At 45.3% G+C, this 21986-nt stretch overlaps 1 protein-coding gene across 1 annotated transcript; it reads right to left on the bottom strand.

Annotated features, from left to right (window-relative positions):
- Positions 1 to 5737: 5737 nt before the first annotated feature.
- Positions 5738 to 21545, bottom strand: c3h8orf82 (chromosome 3 C8orf82 homolog). The gene is made up of 3 exons (XM_072254235.1): positions 21396 to 21545; positions 12950 to 12998; positions 5738 to 11423 (listed from the first exon to the last, which is right to left on the bottom strand). The coding sequence occupies exons 1-3, from the start codon at positions 21525 to 21527 to the stop codon at positions 10975 to 10977; spliced, it is 630 nt and encodes a 209-aa protein (XP_072110336.1). The 5' UTR covers positions 21528 to 21545; the 3' UTR covers positions 5738 to 10974.
- Positions 21546 to 21986: the final 441 nt, after the last annotated feature.

Genomic DNA, 21986 nt, shown 5'->3' with positions numbered 1-21986 from the left:
TGTCACTGCGTAGTCTAATTAAAATGGCTTCTTTGTTATGTTATAATTGGAAGGACTTCTTTGTTATGTTAACTGCTGAGAAAGTCCTCCCGCTAGCAGTTTGCTTGGATCACGTTACTGATAAGAAGATGTTATGAACCAATTGGGATAGTTGTTATGCTTTTGGTGTGTCTGTAAGATATTGTATGTGCGGGGTTTTGGGGCAGAAGGTGGGAGAGAGAGACAGAGGATGGACCAGGTGCTGTGAGTCCACTAATGGGGTCAGACCCCGAGTGGGGCGTTCAGCAAGGAGAGGAGACGGAGACGGACTCGTGTGGAGCGTCTGGTCGACCTCCGTTGTTGGTCTCAGGTGGCCGGTCGAGGTGGTCTGAGGGGTCACAGGGTGAAGAAGAAGGTCCTGAGCTCCAACTGTTTGTGCACGAAGAGATTGAATTTTGATAAGTGTGGCGCCTTTTATTTTCCTTTTATATTTTATTCTCTATTAATTATATAGTTCCAGTAATATCTATAAACTATAAATCATTTAATCGTACCTGGTGTATTGTCTGTTATTTGGGCGGGGTGGGGTACATCAAACAGCATCCACACCAACTGATTACCCAGTTTGATGGGGCTGAGGGCTGCTTCCCTAGACGACAGCAAGCCGAGCGACCCTGATGCTTGCCAGGGCAGCCACAAAAATAATACCAAATCATTAAAATTGATGACATGGGGTCAGAAGGTGTTGAATCATTGAGGATAGAGCTAAGGAACTGCAAGGGTAAAAAGACCCTGATGGGAGTTGTATACAAACCCCCAAACAGTAGTAATGATTTGCCTACAAGTTACAGCAGGAATTAGAAAATGCACACTAAAGAGGTAATGTTACAATAGTCATAGGGGATTTCAATATGCCGGTAGATTGGGAAAACCAGGTTGGTGCTAGATTCCAGGAGGGTGAATTTCTAGAGTGCCTATAAAATGGCTTTTTAAAGCAGCTTATGGTTGAGTCCACTAGGGGAATCAGCTATTCTAGATTGGGTGTTGTGCAATGAACCAGAATTGATTGGTGAGCTTAAGGTAAAAGTGATCATAATATGATCAAATTCACCCTGAAATTTGAGAAACAGAAGCTAAAATCAGATGTATCAGTATTACAGTGGAGTAAAGAGAATTACAGAGGCACGAGAGAGGAGCTGGCTAGAATTGATTGGAAGTGAATGGGGCTATCCTCAGGGTGGAGGAGCAACACCTTATGTTCTGTCTGGGTAGCCTCCAACCCAATGGCATGAACATCGATTTCTCAAACTTCCAGTAATTGCCGCTCCTTCTCCTTCACCAATCCCCGTTTCCTTATCTCCTTTCCTGCCAATCACCTCCCTCTGGTGCTCCTCCCCCTTCCCTTTCCTCCATGGTCTTCTGCCCTCTCCGATCAGATTCCCCTTCTCCAGCCCTTTGTCTCTTTCACCAATCGACTTCCCAGCTCTTTACTTCACCGTTCCCCTCTCCTGATTTCACCTATCACTTTGTGTTTCTTCCTCCCCTACCACCCCCCACCTTCTTACCTTTTTTCTTCAGTCCTGATGAAGGGTCTCGGCCCGAAATATCAACTGTTTACTGCTTTTCATAGATGCTGCTTGGCCTGCTGAATTCCTCCAGCATTTTGTGTGTGTTGCTTGGAAAAGAACACTGGCAGGGATGGTGGCAGAGCAGCAGTGGCTGGAATTTCTGGAAGCAAATCGAAAGGCACAGGATATATACATCCCAAAGAGGAAGAAGTATTCTAAAGGAAGGATGACACAACTGTGGCTAACAAGAGAAGCCAAAGCCAACATAAAAACTAAAGGGAGGGCATATAATAGAACAAAAAATAGTGGGAAGTTAGAGGAATGAGAAGCTATTAAAAACCAACACTTGTCAAGTTGATAAGCCGGCTCATCAGTTGAAACGTCAAACTGCATCACGACTTATTCCCCAGATAAGAGACACGCACCAAAACTTGACAAGCAATTCAAAAGAGATTAATAACACTGTTGCCACTTTTTATTCTTCTCTGTATGCCTCAGAGTTCCCCTCAGATAAAACAAATATGGAATGCTTTTTAGATAATTTGGAAATACCAACTCTTGAACCAGAGGAGGTGGAGAACCTAGATCGGGCTCTTGGGCAGGAAGAGATTAATAATGCCATTATGGCTATGCAGAGTGGTAAGTCCCCAGGTCCTGATGGTTATCCAATAGAATTTTATAAGAAATTTAAGGATCAGCTCATACCAGTCCTTCTAGAAGTGTTTCAGGAATCTTTGGAGAACGGCTCCTTACCCCCTTCTCTTTCACAGGCAGCTATTTCACTACTTCTTAAAAAGGACAAGGACCCGACTCAATGTGGATCATATCGCCCCATCTCACTTTTGAATGCAGATGTGAAAATTTTGGCTAAAGTGCTTACATGTCGTTTAGAACGTCCCCTTCCCAAGATAATTTCACATGATCAAACAGGTTTTATTAAAAATCACTTCTTTTTTTAATATCCGTCGACTGGCTGATGTGGTTTATTCACCCAGCGATTCTCCAAGTCTGGAAGTCGTTATCTCCTTGGGTGCAGAGAAGGCATTTGATAGAGTGGAATGGGTATACTTGTTTAGTGTTTTGGAGAAGTTTGGATTTGGCAGAATATTTATAGCTTGGGTTAAGCTATTATACCACTTGCCTTTAGCATGTATACAGACAAATTATTTTCGATCTGACTATTTCCCATTAACACATGGCACTCGCCAAGGCTGCCCACTGTCCCCTCTTCTTTTTGCAATTGCAATTGAGCCTCTCTCTATTGCACTTAAGTCAACTACATTATTTCAAGGTGTTAGAAGAGGGGACATGGAACACCGTGTTTCCCTATATGCTGATGACCTCTTACTTTATGTTAGCGACCCTGTAGGTAGTAGTCCTGCTATTGTGTCATTATTAGGTCAATTTGGAGCCTTCTCTGGCTATAAACTGAACTTTCAAAAAAGCAAATGCTTTCCCATTAATAACTTGGCCCTACAGATCCGACAGGAATCTTTGCCTTTTCCTTTATCTCAAGATGGTTTTGTATACCTAGGAAAACATATTAGTCGCTCTTTTACATCTCTGTTTGAAGCTAACTACAGGCCTCAGGTTAGCCAGATGTTAGCCAAATGAAGGCTGATTTCGAGAGATGGTGCAGTTTACCCCTTACTATAGCTGGGAGAATTCAGTCAGTGAAAATGACTATACTTCCTAGATTTCTTTATTTGTTTCAGTGTTTGCCAGTTTTCTTATTTAAGTTATTTTTTAATTCAGTCGACCAAGCTATAACCTCCTTTATTTGGGAAAATAAGGTCCCAAGGGTTAATAAGTACACTCTCCGAAGAGGTCGTGACGTAGGTGGAATGGGTCTTCCCAGCTTTATTCATTATTACTGGGCATCCAACATTCAAAAAGTATTATTCTGGCTCCACTGGCCAGATATAATCTGGTGCCTGCTTGAGTCACGGTCTTGCCACTCCTCGTCTCTCCCAGCTTTAGTGTATTCTTCCTTACCATTGAAATCCTCTCAATTCACATCTAATCCGGTCGTGCTCTCCACCCTCAAAATTTTTAATCAATTTCGCTGCCACTATAAGTTCATATCAGCTTCAGTTTTGGGCCCCATTCATAAAAACCATTTATTTCCTCCCTCCACATTCGATTCAGCTTTTAGACAGTGGGGTTTGAACGGTCTTACGCGCATTAAGGATTTGTATACTGATAACGTATTTGATAGTTTTGATAACCTGTGCAGTAAGTATGGCCTTCCGCATAATCATTTTTTTAAATACCTGCAGATTCGCCACTTTGTCAAGGAAAAATTTCCCTCTTTTCCTGATCTACCGCCTGCTATGTTATGGGGAAAAACTCACTCTCAGCTTTAACAATAAGGGGCTGATTTCTGTACTATACTCTCAGCTGATGTCTTTGGGAGTTCAAGATCTAAACAAAACTAAGAGTAGGTGGGAGGATGACCTCGGTATGGATCTGGCTGAGGAATATTGGGCAAGAGTATTGAATAGGGTTCATTTCTCATCATCATGTGCTAGACTGGGGCTCATACAATTCAAAGTTTTACACAGGGTACATTTAAGTAAAGCCAGACTTGCAGACATATACCCTGGGACAGACGCTGGCTGTGACAGGTGTTCCTTCTCTCCGGCTGGTTTAGTACATGCATTTTGGTCATGCCCTCGGTTTGATGACTATTGGGCACTGGTTTTTAAAATTATCAGTGAGGTTTTGGGGGTGACCCTGAGACCTTGCCCGCTTATAGCTGTATTTGGTGTGGCAGATGATGATTTGGGTTTAAATGCAAGCCAGTCGGATATCATTGCATTTACATGGCTATTCGCCCGTAGGAGAATTTTGCTGGTTTGGAAATCTGCCACTCCCCCAACTGCTGCTGCTTGGTTAGAAGATGTAATGTCTTTTCTGAAATTAGAAAAGATTAAATTCACCTTGAGGGGGTCTGTGAAAAAGTTCTTTTCGAAATGGGGACCTTTCTTCTCATATTTTGGAGTCTTATGGAATTACCTACTAATTGAGGGCATTTGATTGTACTTGGGAAGTTGCCTCCCATTTAACACGCTTATAATTTACCTCACAGGGTGGTTGATGAATTGTAAGTATGAGTGTATTTTGGATCATCTGACATATTGCAGATGTGTATGAGCCGTCGTCTTGAAGTAGTGTGGGGGTATGGTTGTGAAATGTCCGTACTTGTATTTGTGAATTGTTGTGTTGTAAATATATTAGCTGCCATGATATGCTCGGGGAGGGCGGGTGGGGGGAGGTTTGTTTGGGGGTACGATATAAAAGCAAAATGGAGGAAAGTGTAATCCATTATATATTCTGTATTGTGTCATCCCTTCAATAAAAATTTAAAAAGCCAACACAAGGCAACTAAAAAAGTCAATATAAAGTTAAAGATGGAAAACGAAAATAAGCCAGCCAATAATATTAAAGAGGATACCAAAAGTTTCTCCAGATACATGAAGTGTAAAAGAGAGGTGAGAGTGGATATTGGCCCGCTGGAAAATGACTCTGGAGAGGTAGTAATAGGGGACAACAAAATGGCGGACGAACTGAATAAGTACTTTGCATCAGCCTTCACTGTGGAATACACTAACAGTATGGTGGAAGTTGCAGGTGTCAGGGGCCATGAAGCGTGTGAAGTTACCATTATTAGGAAGAAGGTTCTAAGGAAACTGAAAAGTCTGAAGGTAGATAAGTCTCCTGTAGCAGATGGTGTACACCACAGAGTTCTGAAAGAGGTGGCTGAAGAGATCTTGGAGGCATTAGTAGAGATTCACAATCCCTTATCCGAGATCCTTGGGGCCAGTTGCATTTTCAAATTCAGAACTTTTCGTATTTCAGAAAATTGATAATTATATTGATAATTAACCTGTCTCGATGCAGTGGACTTTAGGACCCGGGGGAGCTCCGGACCTACACACATCCTCCCGTTTACTTTAAATCGTCTCTAGATTACTTATAATATCTAATACAATGTAAATGCTATGCAAATAGTTGTTATACTGTATTGTTTAGGGAATAATGACAAGAAAAAAAGTCTGTACATGCTGAAACAATGAGTGCTGGAGAGAGAACTGCCGGGTTTTCCCAATCCATGGTTTTTTTACAAATACTATTACAGTTTATTTATAGAGTAATGTACTGATAAATGAAATTGTGGGGTAACTATAGACCATAAATACACTAGCACATTTTATTTCCAACAAAAACATTCAATAAAACATAAAAATATACAGCTTCAAATGAACCAAATCAAACACATGGTAAATGAAATAAATGTAGAACGTAAATACTCTGGGACATATACAGGTTCAAACTAAGCTAAACACGTACAGGTACCTCTAGTTAAGTTGCATTATGTCTGGCAAACAAAGCTAAATACTCTACAGGTACCTGATGGGCCAGGAACAGGATTCTCAAGTTATGAAGCAGCACGACAGATGGCGTTTTTAAAGACTTCTTCAAGTGTCATCTCTCTTATTAACATAGGTTTATGTCTAAGCAATCTCTCATTAACTGAGTAAACTGCCATAATCTCTTGCAAAATGCATGTTGTTGAAGGCCAGCAATTAACTGATCACACATTTTCAGTATATCGTCATCAGCCATGGTTAATGTTTTTCTAGGAACGTAGTGCCAGTACAAAGCTGTTTCATCGGCATTGTGAATTTGTTCAGGGCGAAGATTTTTGTCAGATATTATCTTGGCAACTTCGTCAATGTAGTTTTCAGCTGCTTCATGATCAGCAGAAGCTTTTTCACCACAGATTTTCAGATATTTTACACCATGACACTTCTTAAATTTCTGCAGCCAACCCTCTGAATATTTTCTGCATTATTGATAATGATAGATGCTTCCTTCTCTTTTTCCTCATTGTTACCCATAGGGGTATCTGCAGCTCTTTTTGACATTTTCACAGTGAAGTTAAACACAAAATATCAGCGAACAGCAAATGCCTATATAACCAGCACGAGCGCTGAGCCACAACTGTCGTCTGGCGGCCTCTGCTCGTGCTGCCACGTCACACCTGAGTGACATCAGCTGTTGGCCTTGTTATGACACGCTCCACAGTCCACGAAAAAAACTTCGGTTTCCAGATTTCAGAATTTCAGATAAGGGACTGTGGACCTGTAATGATCTTTCAAGAATCACTAGATTCTGGAATGGTTCCAGAAAAATGAAAAATTGCAAATGTCATTCCACTCTTCAAGAAGGGAGAGAGGCAGAAGAAAGGAAACTATAGGCCAGTTAGCCTGACCTCAGTGGTTGGGAAGGTGTTGGAGTCGATTGTTACGGATGAGGTCTCAGGGTACTGGGAAGCACATGATAAAATAGGCTGTAGTCAGCATAGTTTCCTCAAGGGAAAGTCTTACCTGACAAATCTGTTGGAATTCTTTGAAGAAATAACAAGCAGGATAGACAAAAGAGAATCGGTTGATGTTGTGTACTTGGACTTTCAGAAACATAGAAAACCTGCAGCACAATACAGGCCCTTCGGCCCACAAAGTTGTGCCGAGCATGTCCCTACCTCAGAAATTACTAGGCTTACCCATAGCCCTCTATTTCACTAAGCTTCATGTACCTATCCAAAAGTCTCTTTAAAGACCCTATCGTAACCACCTCCACCACCGTTGCCGGCAGCCCTTTGACAAGGTGCCACACGTGAGGCTGCTTAACAAGCTATGAGCCTGTGGAGTTACAGGAAAGATTCTAGCATGGATAAAGCAGTGACTGATTGGCAGAAGGCAAAGAGTGAGAATAAAGGCAGTCTTTTCTGGTTGGCTGCCACTGACTAGTGGGTCTGCGTTGGGACAATTCTTTTTACATTATATGTCAATGATTTGGATGATGGAATTGATGGCTTTGTTGCAAAGTTTGCAGATGATATGAAGATAGGTGGAGGGGCAGGTAGTTTACTTAGAGAGGCTCCAGAAGGATTTAGAACGTTTAGGAGAATAGGCAAAGAAACGGCAGATGGAATACATTGTTGGGAAGTGCATGGTCATGCACTTTGGTAAAAGAAATGAAAGGGTTGACTATATTCTAAATGGAAAGAAAATACAAACAACTGCGGCACAAAGGGACTTGCAAGACCTTGGGCAGGATTCCCTGAAGGTTAATTTGCAGGTTGTCTGTGGTGAGGAAGACAAATGCAATGTTAGCATTCATTTCAAGAGGACTAGAATATAAAAGCAAGGATGTAATGTTGGGAATTTACAAAGCAGTGGTGAGGCCTCACTTGCAGTATTGTGAGCAGGCTCGGGCTCCGTATCTAAGAAAGGATGTCCTGAAATTGGAGAGGGTTCAAAGAAGGTTCCCAAAAATGATTCAAGGATTGAATAGCTTGTCACATGAAGAGCGTGTGATGGCTCTGGGCCTGTATTCTCTGGAATTCAGAAGAATGAGGGGTGACCTCATTGAAACCTATCAAATGGTGAAAGGCCTCAATAGAGTGGACCTGGAGATGATGTTTCCTGTGGCGGGAAAATCTAAGACCAGAGGATCCTTTTAGAACAGAGATGAGGAGGAATTTCTTTAGCCAGAGAGTGGTGAATCTGTGGAATTCTTTGCCACGGACAACTGTGGAGGCCAAGTCTTTATGTATATTTAAGGTAGAGGTTGACAGATTCTTGATTGGTCAGGCCATGAAAGGAAATGGGGAGAAGGCAAGAGATTAGGGCTGAGAGGAAAATTGGATCAGCCCCATGATGAACTGGCAGAGCAGACTCGATGGGCCAAATGGCCTAATACTGCTCCTATATCTTATGGTGAGGCAACACATTACTTGCCAATCATTTGGGGTTGTGTATTATATCTGGCATCCTCTCCATTGGTGAGTCGATGTAAATTGTGGGACTGCTTTGTTGAACAACTCTGCTCCGTCCATCAAAAGCAGATTTTTCCGGTGGCCAATCATTTTAATTCCTATCCTCATCCCCATCCCAGCTTGTCCGTTTATGGCCTTGTTTTTTGCCACATTGAGGCCACCCTCAGGGGAGAGGAGCAATATCTCATATTCTGCCTAGGCAGCCTCTATCCTGATAGCATAAACATCAATACCTCGATCCGTTTTTTCCCTCTTTCTTTTATACTTTCCCCAACTCTGGCCTCTTCACCTCCCCCTGGCACAAACCCCCCTTCTGCCCTTCCTCCCATGGTCCACTCTGCTCTCCTATCAGATTTCTTGCTCTCCAAACCTTTACCTTTCCCACTCACCTATCACCTTCTAACTAGCAACACACATCAAAGTTGCTGGTGAACGCAGCAGGCCCGGCAGCATCTCTAGGAAGAGGTACAGTCGACGTTTCAGGCCGAGACCCTTCATCAGGACTAACTGAAGGAAGAGTTAGTAAGAGATTTGAAAGTGGGAGGGGGAGGGGGAGATCCAAAATGATAGGAGAAGACAGAACTTGTCTCCCTTCCCTCCTCACATTTTATTCTAGCATCTTTCCTCTTCCTTTCTAGTCCTTAAGAAGGGTCTTGGCCCAAAATGTTCATTTCCATTGACAGCGCCCGACTTGCTGAGATCCCCCAGCATTACGTGTATTGCTGATTGCCAGCGTCTGCAGATTCTCTTGTGTCTATGGGGCGAGAAATGTCAGGACATAAACTTGGTGGTCTAGGGCTGTTTTCCCTGGAGCCAAAGGAGGCTGAATGGTGACCAAATAGAGTTTTATAAAGTCGTGAGGACTACTCACAGGATTGATTTGTCTTTTTTCCCCCCTCGGGATAGGGGGATCTGAAAGTAGAGGGGACGGGTTTAAATTGAAAGGGAAATGGTTTAAGGAGCCCTGAGGATGGTGGGTATATGAGGCGAGCTGTCAGAGGAAGTGGTTGAGGCAGGTACAATAACGACATTCAAATGCCATTTGGACAGGCACATGGGCAGGAAGGGTTCAGAGGGACATGTGGCAAATGGGCCCAGTGCACATGAGCATTTTTGCTTTTGAGATACAGCACAACAAGCCCTTCAGGCCCAAAGGGAATGGCACCGGCCAGATACACCCACGTGATCAATTAACCTGCTCACCCACACAACTTCGGAACATAGGAGTTCTGAAATTCAGTAAGTGATGCCTCGAAAAGGGAGCATCTATCACCCAGGGCATGCCCTCTTCTCATTGCTACCCTCACGGAGGTGGTAGTGGAGCCTGAAGGCACAAACTCAACGATTTAGGAATAACTTTTTCCCCTTTGCCATCAGATTTCTGAATGGAAATTGAACCTATGCATTTTATAGGCATCCGTTAGTCTCACAAGACCATGGATTTGCGCCTTGGAAGGTTTCCAGGGCGCAGGCCTGGGCAAGGTTGTATGGAAGACCAGCAGTTGCCCATGCTGCAAGTCTCCCCTCTCCACACCACCGATGTTGTCCAAGGGAAGGGCATTAGGACCCATACAGCTCAGCAGCAGTGTCATTGCAGAGCAATGTGTGGTTAAGTGCCTTGCTCAAGAACACGACACGCTGCCTCAGCCAAGGCTCGAACTAGCGACCTTCAGATCACTGGACGAACGCCTTAACCACTTGGCCACGCGCCAACAAGCCTGTGTACACTACCTCACTATTTTGCTTTTTTTTTGTTCTCTTTTTACACTACTTATTTATCGTTTAAAATGTTTACTGTCATTTGCAGCTTTTTATTATGTATTACAATATACTGCTGTCACAAAACAATAAATTTCATGACCTATGCTCGTGACATTAAACCTGATTCCGATTCTGTGGGAAGAAACCGGCGGACCCTCGGGGTCACAGGGAGAACATAGAGTACAAACGCCTTACAGAGAGCAGCAGGAATTGAACCCAGATGGCGAACACTGTAAGCTACACAGCAGACTGTAACACTGAAGCAGTGAGCTGTTGGTCTCCCATCTCGTTGCTGCAGGAACAGCATCTCTCTCTCCCCCTCGCTAGTGTGAGAGAGAGCCTGGTTGAGATGTCAAAGTGTTGGGAGGGACTCCAGTTTTCGACGAACTCTGGCTCGTGGTCTCTTTGGGGACTTTGCTATTGCTTACATAGTGGGAGGCTGGGGGTGGGGGTTGATGCTTTTGTTTGAGCAAGTAGGGACACAGTTCTGTTGCTGCTTGAGCACAGGAGAGGGATCTTTGGGGGGTTCTAAAGGTTTCTGTCATTCATTCTTTGGGGTCTTTTTCCTGTTTCGTGGACGTTTGCAGAGAGTAAGAATCTCAGGTTGTACACTATATACATTCTCTGATATTAAACGAAACCATTGAATACTGTTACACTAACTGCTGCACTAACCCTGGCTTATTCTGGTTATAATTTTGGTTGGTGTGGATGAGTTGAACCAAAGGCCCTGTTTCTGTGCTGTATAAAACTCTACAAAATAATGACACGCTTCCAATCTTACCACCAGCTGACCGTAAGCTCCCCGGAGAGATGATCCTAAGTGGGTTTTTCGATCTGAACGAAGGCAGCCAGTTCATTGGTCAACGTGTGTTGCTGCCCGTTCCATTGGAAATGGGATGGTGGTCCACTCTCGGGGCGGCCGCTGGCATACTCAAAATGGCCACTGAGCTCAAAGGCCAGAGACGATTTGACCAGCCCCACGCTGCCTGCCCTCTCTGGGGCTGGATGGTACACTCTCCCATTCACCGGCATGAACAGCCTCTCAGGTTCAAATCTCACTGCCAACTTGTCGCCCCCGCCACAGTAGGTCAGGCGCTCTCCCTCCGGACCCTTGCCTCTGATCAGGTGGGTGAAGACAATCGGCAGATCTTCACAGCGAATGAAATTCCGCTCCCTCCCACAGGGAGAGAGGTACGGGAACTCCTGGTAGCGTCCCGTGGCATTCTTCCTGAGTTGCTTGAAGAAAAAAATCAGAAACTCTTTATCTAATGACCAACAGAGAGACAGAGGTTTAAGCGAAGGTGGTGCAGTCAACAGACAGACATCTATGGTGGACAGCATTCTGACTGGTTGCATCACAGCCTGATGTGGAGGCTCCAATGCAAAGATCTGCAAGAACCTGCAGGGGATCGTAGACTCAACTTGCTCCATCATGGACACAACCACCCCCCCCCCCCCCACCATCAAGGAATCTCCGAGAACCAGCGTCTCAAAAGGTTGATATCCGTCACCATCTGGGACATCCTCTCTTCTCACTGCTACCGTCAGGGAGGAGGTACAGAAGCCTGAAGACCCACACTCAATGATTCAGTAACACCTTCTTCCTCTCTGCCATCTGATTTCTGAATGGACATTAAATCCATGAACATTACCTCACTACCTCATTTTTATTTTTGCACAACTTATTTAACTACTATATATACACACACACACACACACACACATACTGTAATTAACATCTTTTTCTCTATTATTATACACTGCACTGTATTGCTGCTGCAAAGACAACAAATGTCAGTGACAATAAACGTGATTTTGGTTCTAATTTCCAGTTGCCACCATAAAGCAGCTCATTTGATTCAGGTGTCAATAAACGCAATGACCAAGGAGGAACGGAGGTGGATGTACACAAGGTAAGCGGGCAGTTGTTCCAGCACTGGATCAGATACTGCCAGGGTCTTTTTCTCACTTTGTATCTCCAGGTGACCTGCACTGTTTATTATTGAATCCCCGCAGGTTAGTCGTTGCTTTATACATACAAACAGGTTCAAAGGGCACTGCAGCAGAGACAGGCCCCTCGGCCCACCTAGTCCATGCCAAACTGTTATTCTGTGTATTCCCATCGACCACAGCTCTCCCATCCATCTACCTATCCAAACATCTCTTAATTGTTGAAATCAAACTCAATCACACCCACCTCTGCTGACAGCTCATTCCATATTCGCATCACCACCTGAGTGAAAAAGTTACCCCTCAATTTCCTCTTTAATATTTCATCTTTCACCTTTAACCCTTGACCTCTAGTTCTAGTTTCACCCAACCTCAGTGGAAAAGACTGCTTGAATTTACTCTATCTATACCCCACTTAATTTTGTATACCTAAATCAAATCTCCCCTCATCTTCCTAAGCTCCTGAGAATAAAGTGCTAACCTATTCAATCTTTCCCAATAACTTAGGTCCCCAAGTCCCAGCAACATCCTTGTAAATTTTCTGGGTACTCTTTCAATCATATTGATATCTTTCCTGCAGACAGATGACCAGAAGTGGACACAAACTTCAAAATTAGCCCCAAACAACATCACTGGCCTTCAACAAAACACACCAACTCCTGTAACCAATTTCTGAAGGTCAATGTGCAAAAGCTCTCCAACTCTTTATCTCAGACTGTTAGTCTGATTCGGTAAACATGTGAAATCTTAGGATGTCTGTTCCTGTTTTTCAATTCTGGTATAAAACCTTCGGTACTCTGATTCAGGTCTCGTGGGGTCAGCCGACTGAGGGAACACTCACCTTTAAAGCAGGTGATGAAATTCTTCACTTTCGTGTCATCAAGAAAGAGCTGCAAGAGAGAAGTCAGGAAGTCACACTGTATCTCACACACACTGAATCAACTGAACATCAGGACACACGCAGCTAGCTGTTGGTTCTGACGTATCTCCACACTCCGACATTCAAACACACTCCCTACAACCCCAAAACTCTTCACACTTAAGAGTGTGTCATTCAGCACACCAATTCTGGTTCGTGAGTCGGTGAGACTGGAGTTTGAGGCCTAGTGTTCGGAGTCCCATCAATGGTGAGAACAGAGTTTGGTGATCGACATGCCCTGGGATCGATGCCGAGGACTGAGGCCCAAGGACGAATCGGAGTTGCGGAAATTCAGGCGGGTCTGCAAATCTCTGCAGGCCCATTGATCCTGGTGTCTGCAGCCCAAGTCAGTGTCCAGCGGAGTTTGGAGGCCTGTTCTGCGGTTAAAGGATTGTGTATGTGGGTGAGTAGGAGGGAGGAATGGGGCTTGTTTTGCTAACGATGTGTTGTGTTCTATGTTGTTCTGCTTGACACTGTGGGCATGCGATGTTGGTGCTGGAATGTGCGGCCACACTTGCCCTCAGCACACCCTCAGATGTGGTAAAAGGAACTGTTGACGTTTCAGCTGAAACCCTGTTAATCAGGCAGCCTGAGAAATCACTGCCTGGTATGGGAATTACAAAACATCTGACCAGAGGATCCACGGAGGATTGTGAGGACTGCTAAGAGGTTCATTGAGGTCTTTCTTCCACCCATCAGAAGTGCAGTGTACGCAGGGCCCTGAGCAATGATCCCTCCCATCCGTCCAACAATCTCTTTGATCCCTACCATCAGGTAGGAGGTACCGTAGCATTAGGACAAGAACTGTTGGAAGGGCAACAGCTTCTTTCCCCGGGCCGTGAGACTGTGTTGGCGCGTGGCCAAGTGGTTAAGGCGTCGGTCTAGTGATCTGAAGGTCGCTAGTTCGAGCTTCAGCTGAGGCAGTGTGTTGTGTCCTTAAGCAAGGCACTTAATCACACATTGCTCTGCGACGGCACCAGTGCCAAGCTGTATGGGTCCTAATGCCCTTCCCTTGGACAACATTGGTGGCGTGGAGGGTGGAGACTTGCAGCATGGGCAACTGCCAGCCTTCCATACAACCTTGCCCAGGCCTCAGTCAACATCGAAAACCGATGGACAGCCGAAGAGACTGCTGAACTCCCTGCCACCTCTGAGATCACATCATACATGAAGCACAAGTAGCGTTATACTGTTTATTTTTTTAATTTGTGTCATAAGTGCAACTATTTGTTAATTTATTTGTAGTAACATTACTTCATGTGTTGTGGGTGTGAGTTATGTGTACTGTGTTGTGCACCTTGGTCTGGAGGAATGTTTGTTCGGCGATATATACATGTTTACGGTTGAAATGACAATAAACTTGAACTTGAAATACAGTGTAACCCATTGATAGTGTGGTGGTTTATCATTAACTCAGTGACATTCACTGCCTGGTTAATGATACACGACTGCCCTGCTCCTGGTGGCTACAGCACCACAGCTCCCTCTACTGGCAATGCATGAAATACACTGATCCATACTGTTACTCTGCATACCAGTTTAACACACATGTCAGAGGAACTCAGCAGGTCAGGCAGGACAATAATCGATATTATTGATTTATTTATTTGTTTGTTTGTTGAGATACAGCATTCCAGCCCTTCGAGTCACACTGCCCAGCAATCCCCCGATTTAACCCCAGCCTAATTGGAGTTCAATTCAGTGCTGTCTGTAAGGAGTCTGTACGTTCTCCCCGTGACCGTGTGGGACTTCTCCGGGTGCTCCGGTCTCCCCCCACAGTCCAGAGACGTTGCGGTTAACTGGTCATTGTAAACTGAACTGTGATTAGGCAAGGGTTAACTAGGTAGATTGCTGGGAGGAGTGGCTCATAGGGCCAGAAGGGCCTGTTCCTCACTGTACCTCGAAATAAATAAAATGGCGGAGGAACTCAGCAGGTCAGTCAGCAACAATGGAGCATAAGAAAGAGGCGAGCAGTCTGAGCCCGAAACGTTGACTGTTTATTCCCCTCCATAAACACGGTCTGATCTGCTGAGTTCCTCCAGCTTCATTAACTTCATACATCGAAACACACAGTGAAATGTATTGTTTGCGGCAAATCAGCGAGGATTTGCTCCTGCCACCAACACAGTGTGACCAGAACTCACTGTATGTCTCTGGAATGAGAGAGCAGACCGCAGCACTCAAACAACAACCACCAGCTGGGGAGAATTCCTTACAGGGAACAGCAGGAATTGAAGCCACGCCTTGGCACTGTAACAGTGTTACTCTAAACACTACGCTACTGTCCCACCAGTTTGAATAATCTACTTCAGCTACTTCTGTACAACATAACTATTTCAAACATACTTCACGCCAATGTGTACTTTTCATCTCAAACCACAGAACCACGTCACAGGAGCCCACTTTGTCCATACTATTCCTGACAGTTATTTTCTCGAACAGCTTCCAACTAATCCCACTTCCCCAACTCTACCTGCATTTTCTCTGCTCTCACTGCTTATTTAATTCTGCCTGAAAGGATGCAATGATCTCTGCCTCAAACACACCAGGAATGATGTTCCACAGTCCAACAACCCAATGTGGAAAACTTTAAGCTGATAATGTTGAACCTAGAGATGGCTGGTTGTGTTCGTTGTGCCTGGCAATGACAGAAAACCGGTGCAGGAGGGTTTTTAAAGTGGAGAAACCACTGCACTGGGGCAGTTCCACTGTCTTGACCTTGGAAGCCTGGGTCCAGTGGTACGAGTAGTCGTCGCTACTGGGAACTTCCTTGGTTGCAGTGGCTAACCGTGACTTCTTCCGTGCCTTGTCATGTCCTTCACTCCCCAGGAAGTGTTGCAGAACTGCCCTTCAGGCTGCTGAATTCCATTGTTGATCTCATATGCATAGACTGCCAGAGCTGACTTCACAAGCTGGGAAAGGCATGACCCCATCTCTCCGGGGGTGAGGCCCACCAGCTACCCTCACCCAGTTTAGCCTGTCAAAGCAGTGTGGCCGCTGTCACACACAAGCAGCCATTTGACGAAAATGATTTCAGGGTTGAATGTCTTGTCATGTGAAGAGTGTCTGATGGCTCTGGGCCTGTATTCACTGGAATTCAGAAGAATGAGGGGTGACCTCATTGAAACTTATCGAATGGTGAAAGGCCCTGACAGAGTGGATGTGGAGAGAATATTTCCTATGGTGGGAGAGTCTAAGACCAGAGGACACAGCCTCAGAATAGAGGGCCGTCCTTTAAGAATGGAGATGAGGAGTAACTTCTTTAGTGAGAGGGTGGTGAATCTGTGGAATTCTTTGCCAAAGGCAGCTGTGGAGGCCAAGTCTTTGTGTATATTTAAGGCAGAGGTTGATAGATTCTTGATTGGTCAGGGCTTGAAGGGATACAGGGAGAAGGCAGGAGATTGGGGCTGAGAGGAAAACTGGATTAGCCACGAGTAAATAGCGGAGGACACTTGATGGGCCAAATGGCCTAATTGTGCTCCTGTATCTTATGGTGTTATTGGAGCCATAGTTGAGAGCTGAGTGCCCAGTGGGGACCAATGGTGAGTGTGCTGCCCAGAATGGACAAAAGCCCCTTCACCACAGGTGCTACCCCTCCCTGGGCACCCCATGCACCCCACAGACAACCACAGAGTTTAAACTTTACTTTCCGCATGGGGGTGATGCCAGCTACTCTCCCACTTGCAGTCCGGTTGGCACCCTGCTGGGGCTTGCCTTAGCACCAATAGCACTACAGCATAGTGCAGGCTCTTCGGCCCACAACATCGTGCTGACCCTTTAACCCACTCTTAGAAGATGAAATGAAAGGGGCTTTTGAGAACTGTGGGCCAGATGTGACAGTCAGACAAGACCTATTTTAAAAACAAAATACAGAAGTTTCGTGCGTGTAGTAGCTCAGTGATGAATTGGTCAGCAATCCCAATTGTTCAAAGGATTTTCCTTTGAATTTTACACACAGTGTTAACATAGAAAATTACAACACAGTACCAGCCCTTCATCTCACGATGTTGTGCTGACCTTTTAACCTGCTCTAAATTCAATGCTTCCCTCCCATCGAGCCCTCCAATTTTCTATCATCCATGTGACTATCGAAGAGTCTCTTAAGGTCTCCAATCAACCCCAAATCTGGCATTGGGTTCCATGTATCCACCACTCTATGTTAAAAAAAAATCTGACATCCCCCTATATTTTCATCCAATCACCTTCATATTATGACCCTTGCATTATCTTGCTTTCGTCTTTGTGGTAGTTTTGTCACTAATGCATAGTTATAGACGTGTGTGGCTCATTATACCTGTCTATCAGCAGTCTTCTCTGAGGCATACTCCTAAATAAAGCAGCTTCAGAAAGTAACCATGATGTTGAATTCCACGGGGGGGGGGGGCCGGGAGGGATTTGGAAAGAGGGACAAGACCTGCTGCTCGCTTGAACCTTCCTCGGATCGTCCAGCCGCCAGCATTATATATCCCAGGGTTCCACAGTGGGAATTGTACTCTTTGACTGCACATAACCAACCTTACAGAGCTTTTCAAGATTGCTACCAGAAAAGCTGACGAAGATGAGGCAGTGGATGTTGTCTACATGAACTTCAGCAAGGCAGCTGACAAGCTGGCATGCAGTTGACATCTTCCAGTCAACTTGGCGCCAGCAAACAATGAATCTTCGGGTGACGTCTTCCAGATAGCAAATCTTTCCAATGACTTCACTTCTTCTCTGCCTTCTGCTTGTTCCTTTGGTCTGGTGTCTGTTACGGAAACTGGTGGAGCCTGTGGCGTACAGTTTGGAACTCCATCAAAGGACCCAGTGCGAGTCTACATCCGGAGAGCTGCCATGCGGAGATCAGAGATGGGGGGGCGAAAAGGACCAAGAACACAAGCTGACGTGAAAAAGACCAGAGATGAGCCACAGGGTCACGAACGACTCCATTTCCAAGCGGCGAGGAAAACTGAAGCATCAAGGTGAACGTGGAGGGGGTCAGCGATGGCTCGGCACATGGCGGCCGGCAGCCGAGTCGGCACGTTCAGCCCCGTACCGGCAGCATTCGGACTCGGGTATCAGTCACTCTTTATGGGAGGATTCTGTGCGGCTACTCCCCTCGTATGCAGACAAAAATACATTTCCCATATTCTGAGATTTATGTGACTGTACTTCATATTGGTTTCCTTCAACTTTTTCTTTCTTGTGGACAACTGGCGGGTGGGTGATCTATTAATTTTTTGTGTGGGGGGGGTTGGAGGTTTGGTGTTACTGTCACTGCTCTTTTCTGCAAGTGAGGGGTTAGTGATTGTTATCGTGGCTGTTTTTTGCTGCAGGGGGGGATTTTTGGGGTCTGCGAGATTTGTTTCCTTTTCTTTTTCATGCTGGTTGGGGGGGGAGTTGATGTCTTTTCTTTCATCAATACTCATGGTCTTTCTGTATTTAGTGGCTATCTGGAGAAGACAAGTATCAGAGTTGTATCGTACATATTGACAATAAAATGAACCTTTAAAGCCCTGAATGGAAGAAGGTTGGTCAAGAAGATTCAATAATGTTGAGACTTTATAAAGCACTGGTGAGGCCTCACTTAGAGTATTATGAGCAGTTTTGGGCCCTTTATCTTAGAAAGGATATGCTGAAACTGGAGAGGGTTCAAAGAGGTTCACGAAAATGATTCCAGGATTAAGCAGCTTGTTATATGAAGAGCGTTTGATGGCTCTGGGCCTATATTCACTGGAATTTAGAAGAATGAGGGGTGATCTCATTAAAACCTATCAAATGGTGAAAGGCCTTGACAGAGTGGATGTGGAGAGGACGTTTCCTACGGTGGGAGTGTCTAAGATTGGAGTAACAGCCTCAGAACAGAGAGACGGTCTATTAGAACAAAGATAAGGAGGAATTTCTTTAGCCAGAGAGGTGAATCTGTGAAATTCGTTGTCACAGGCAGCTGTGGAGGCCAAGTGTTTTTGTATATTTAATGCAGAAGTGGATAGATTCTTGATTGGTCAGAGCATGAAGGATTTGCAGAGAAGGCAGGAGATCGGGGCTGAGAGGAAAATTGAATCAGCCATGAGACCCAAGATCTTTGGGCAACAGAGCTTGGAAAAAACAATGCAACGCCTTTTAACATCGTAAACCAGTGAGTTGTTTGTTATGTTTCCCCGTCTCACTGTGAAACGGAGACACCCCTTCCTCCCTTATTAGGGAGAGAGAGAGAGAGAGAGAGCGCGCGCCTGTAGTATGTTGTGTACTGGGTGAATGAGTAATCTTTGGGGTACTGCAAGTCAGTGTCTTTGCTGTTGCTTTGCTGCACACTTGAGTGCTCGTTGGTGGGTGTCAATGCTTTTTTTTGCTGGTGGGGAGGGGGATCGTTGCTTTGCTGCTGCTTACGCATGGGAAGGGGGAGCTTGGGGGGGCTATAGAGTTCTAACATTTAATTGTCATTTATTCTTTGAGGCACTCCTCTTTTTTCATGGATGGTTGCAAAGAAAAAGTATTTCAGGATGTATATTGTATACATTTCTCTGACATAAAATGGTAGAGCAGACTCGATGGGCCGAATGGCCAAATTCTGCAGCTATACCTCATAATCCTCTGGTTCAGTTGCTTGGCATTCAAAATGACGTAGTTAACTGGATTAGACATTGCTTTTGCCGTAGTAGATGGTTGCCTCTCTAACCAGAGGCCAGTGACCAGTGGAGTGCCGCTGGGATCAGTGCTGGATCCTTTGTTATTTGTCACCTATATCAATGATCTGGATGATAACGTGGTTCACTGGATCAGCAAATTTACGGGTGACACCAAGATTGGGGGTGCAGTGGACAGCGAGGAAGGCTATCATGCCTTGCAGTGGGTTCTGGACCAGCTGGAAAAATGGCAGATGGAATTTAATGCAGACGAGTGTGAGGCTTCGCACTTCAGAAGGTCTTACACAGTGAACAGGAGGGCACTGAAGAGAGTGGAAGAATAAAGGGATCGGGAAATAAAGGTCCATAATTCATTGAAAGTGGAGACACAAGTAGATAGGGTCATAAAGAAAGCTTTTGGCACGTTGGCCTTCATAAATCAAAGTACTAAGTACAGAAGATGGGACGTTATGTTGAAGATATACAAGACATTGGTGAAGACTGATTTGGAATACTGTGTGCAGGTTTGGTCACCTACCTACAGGAAGGATGTAAATAAGGTTGAAATAATGCAGAGAAGATTTACAAGGATGTTGCCAGGTCTGGAGGATCTGAGTTATAAGGAAAGATTGAATAGGTTAGGTTCACTAGAACATAGAAGACTGAGAGAAGATTCGATAGAGATATTGAAAATTATGTCAGGTATAACTAGGGTAAATGCAAGCAGGCCTTTTCCACTGAGGTTGGGTGGGACTACAACTAGAGGTCATGGGTTAAGGGTGAAGGGTGAAATGCTTAAGGGGAAGATGAGGGGAAACTTCTTCACTCAGAGTGGTGAAGGTATGGAACGAGCTGCCAGCACAAGTGGTGAATGTGATTTCGATCTTCTCAACCTTTAGGATAAGTACATGGAGGAGAGATCCTGTTGCAGGTTGATGGGACTAGGCAGATTAAGTGACTCAGCACAGACTGGATGAGCCATAGGGCGTATAATCCCTACCCAGTGAGAGAGATTAGGGTAGGGTTAAATCGGGGTAGTCAGGGGTTGCTGTGTGACGTGGCTTGAAGCACTGTATCTGCAGAGTCGGTATTTACCTCCTCCCTTCTGTGGATGTGAGATGTAACTCCTCCCTCCAGTATAGATCTCCGTGTGAACTCTCCCCCTCCCCCAGAGTTTATGTCTGTTTAATTCCTCAGTATATAACTCCTGTCCCCAGTGTATACATTGGTATTTACCCCCTCCCTAGTGTAGATGTCAGTATTTCCCCCTCCCTGGTGTACAAGTTGGTATTTACCCCCCCGTCCAGTGTATACATCCATATGAACCCCCTCCCTCCCCCAAGGGTTTATATCTACTTAACCCTTCTCCCCGAGAGCATATATCAGCGTACAACTCCTCTCCTGTGGTGTATGTCTCTACGAATCCCCTTTCCCCAGGAATTTATATCTATTTTCCTCCTCTCTCTAGGGATAGCTTTCAGTAGATAAACCTTCTCCCCTAATGTAAACACAATAGGGGAGCATATTTGCCCCCTCTCCCTGCAGTTCTCCTGGCCCTGGTGTATACAGCCATAGAAAAGTACGGCAGAGAAACAGGTCCTTCGGCCCATCTGGTCCATGCAGAAACACTTAAACTGCCTACTCCCATCGACCTGCACACCCCCTGGGTGAAAAAGCTCCCCAATCTGCCAGTCCATAACCCTCCCATTGTGACACCTCTCCGCGGGTGTGTATGTCGATATTTGCCCCCTCTCCCCGCAGTTTACCTGGCCCTGGTGGTCAATGTAGTAGAAGTATTCGCGGATGCGGGGTTCCGGGCTCTGGCCCTGGCTGTAACTCGCCCACCGACACAGAGCGGGCCGCAACACGCAGCCACCCACCTTCACCAGCAGCGCCATAGCCCCGACCTCTGACCTCGGTCCTGGCCACGCCCCCCTCACCCGCCGTTCAACCCGCGCGCGTCAGCCACGCCCTCCGCGTCATCCCAGCCGAGGCTCCTGATTGGCGGCTCCCTCCAGCCCGCGACCCGCCCTCTTTCCCTTTCACTTCAGCCCCGTCGCTGGGGAGTGAGTCCGACTGGGAAAAGTTCGGAACGGAGTCCCGGAAAATCAGTGTTTCATTCCACAGAGACTTGCTCGTCCTCACAGAGCGGCGTCGGTTTAAACACTGACCAGAATGTCGTTGTAAATACAATAAATTATAGGATGATTTCTTCACATTGTCATTTTACATGAGCGAAGTTGAAACAAAGTCTGAACAAAAACAAAAACTGTTGTTATATCTTTGTAACTACATATCAATTAAATAAAAAACATGCACGCATTGTTGTAGCACTCTGGAATGGCATCAGGTTTGGC

This window comes from Mobula birostris, chromosome 3 (genome assembly GCF_030028105.1).
Source record: "Mobula birostris isolate sMobBir1 chromosome 3, sMobBir1.hap1, whole genome shotgun sequence".
NCBI lineage: Eukaryota > Metazoa > Chordata > Chondrichthyes > Myliobatiformes > Myliobatidae > Mobula > Mobula birostris.
Note: the sequence above shows the minus strand (reverse complement) of the source record. Positions and strands in the feature narration are given on the sequence as shown.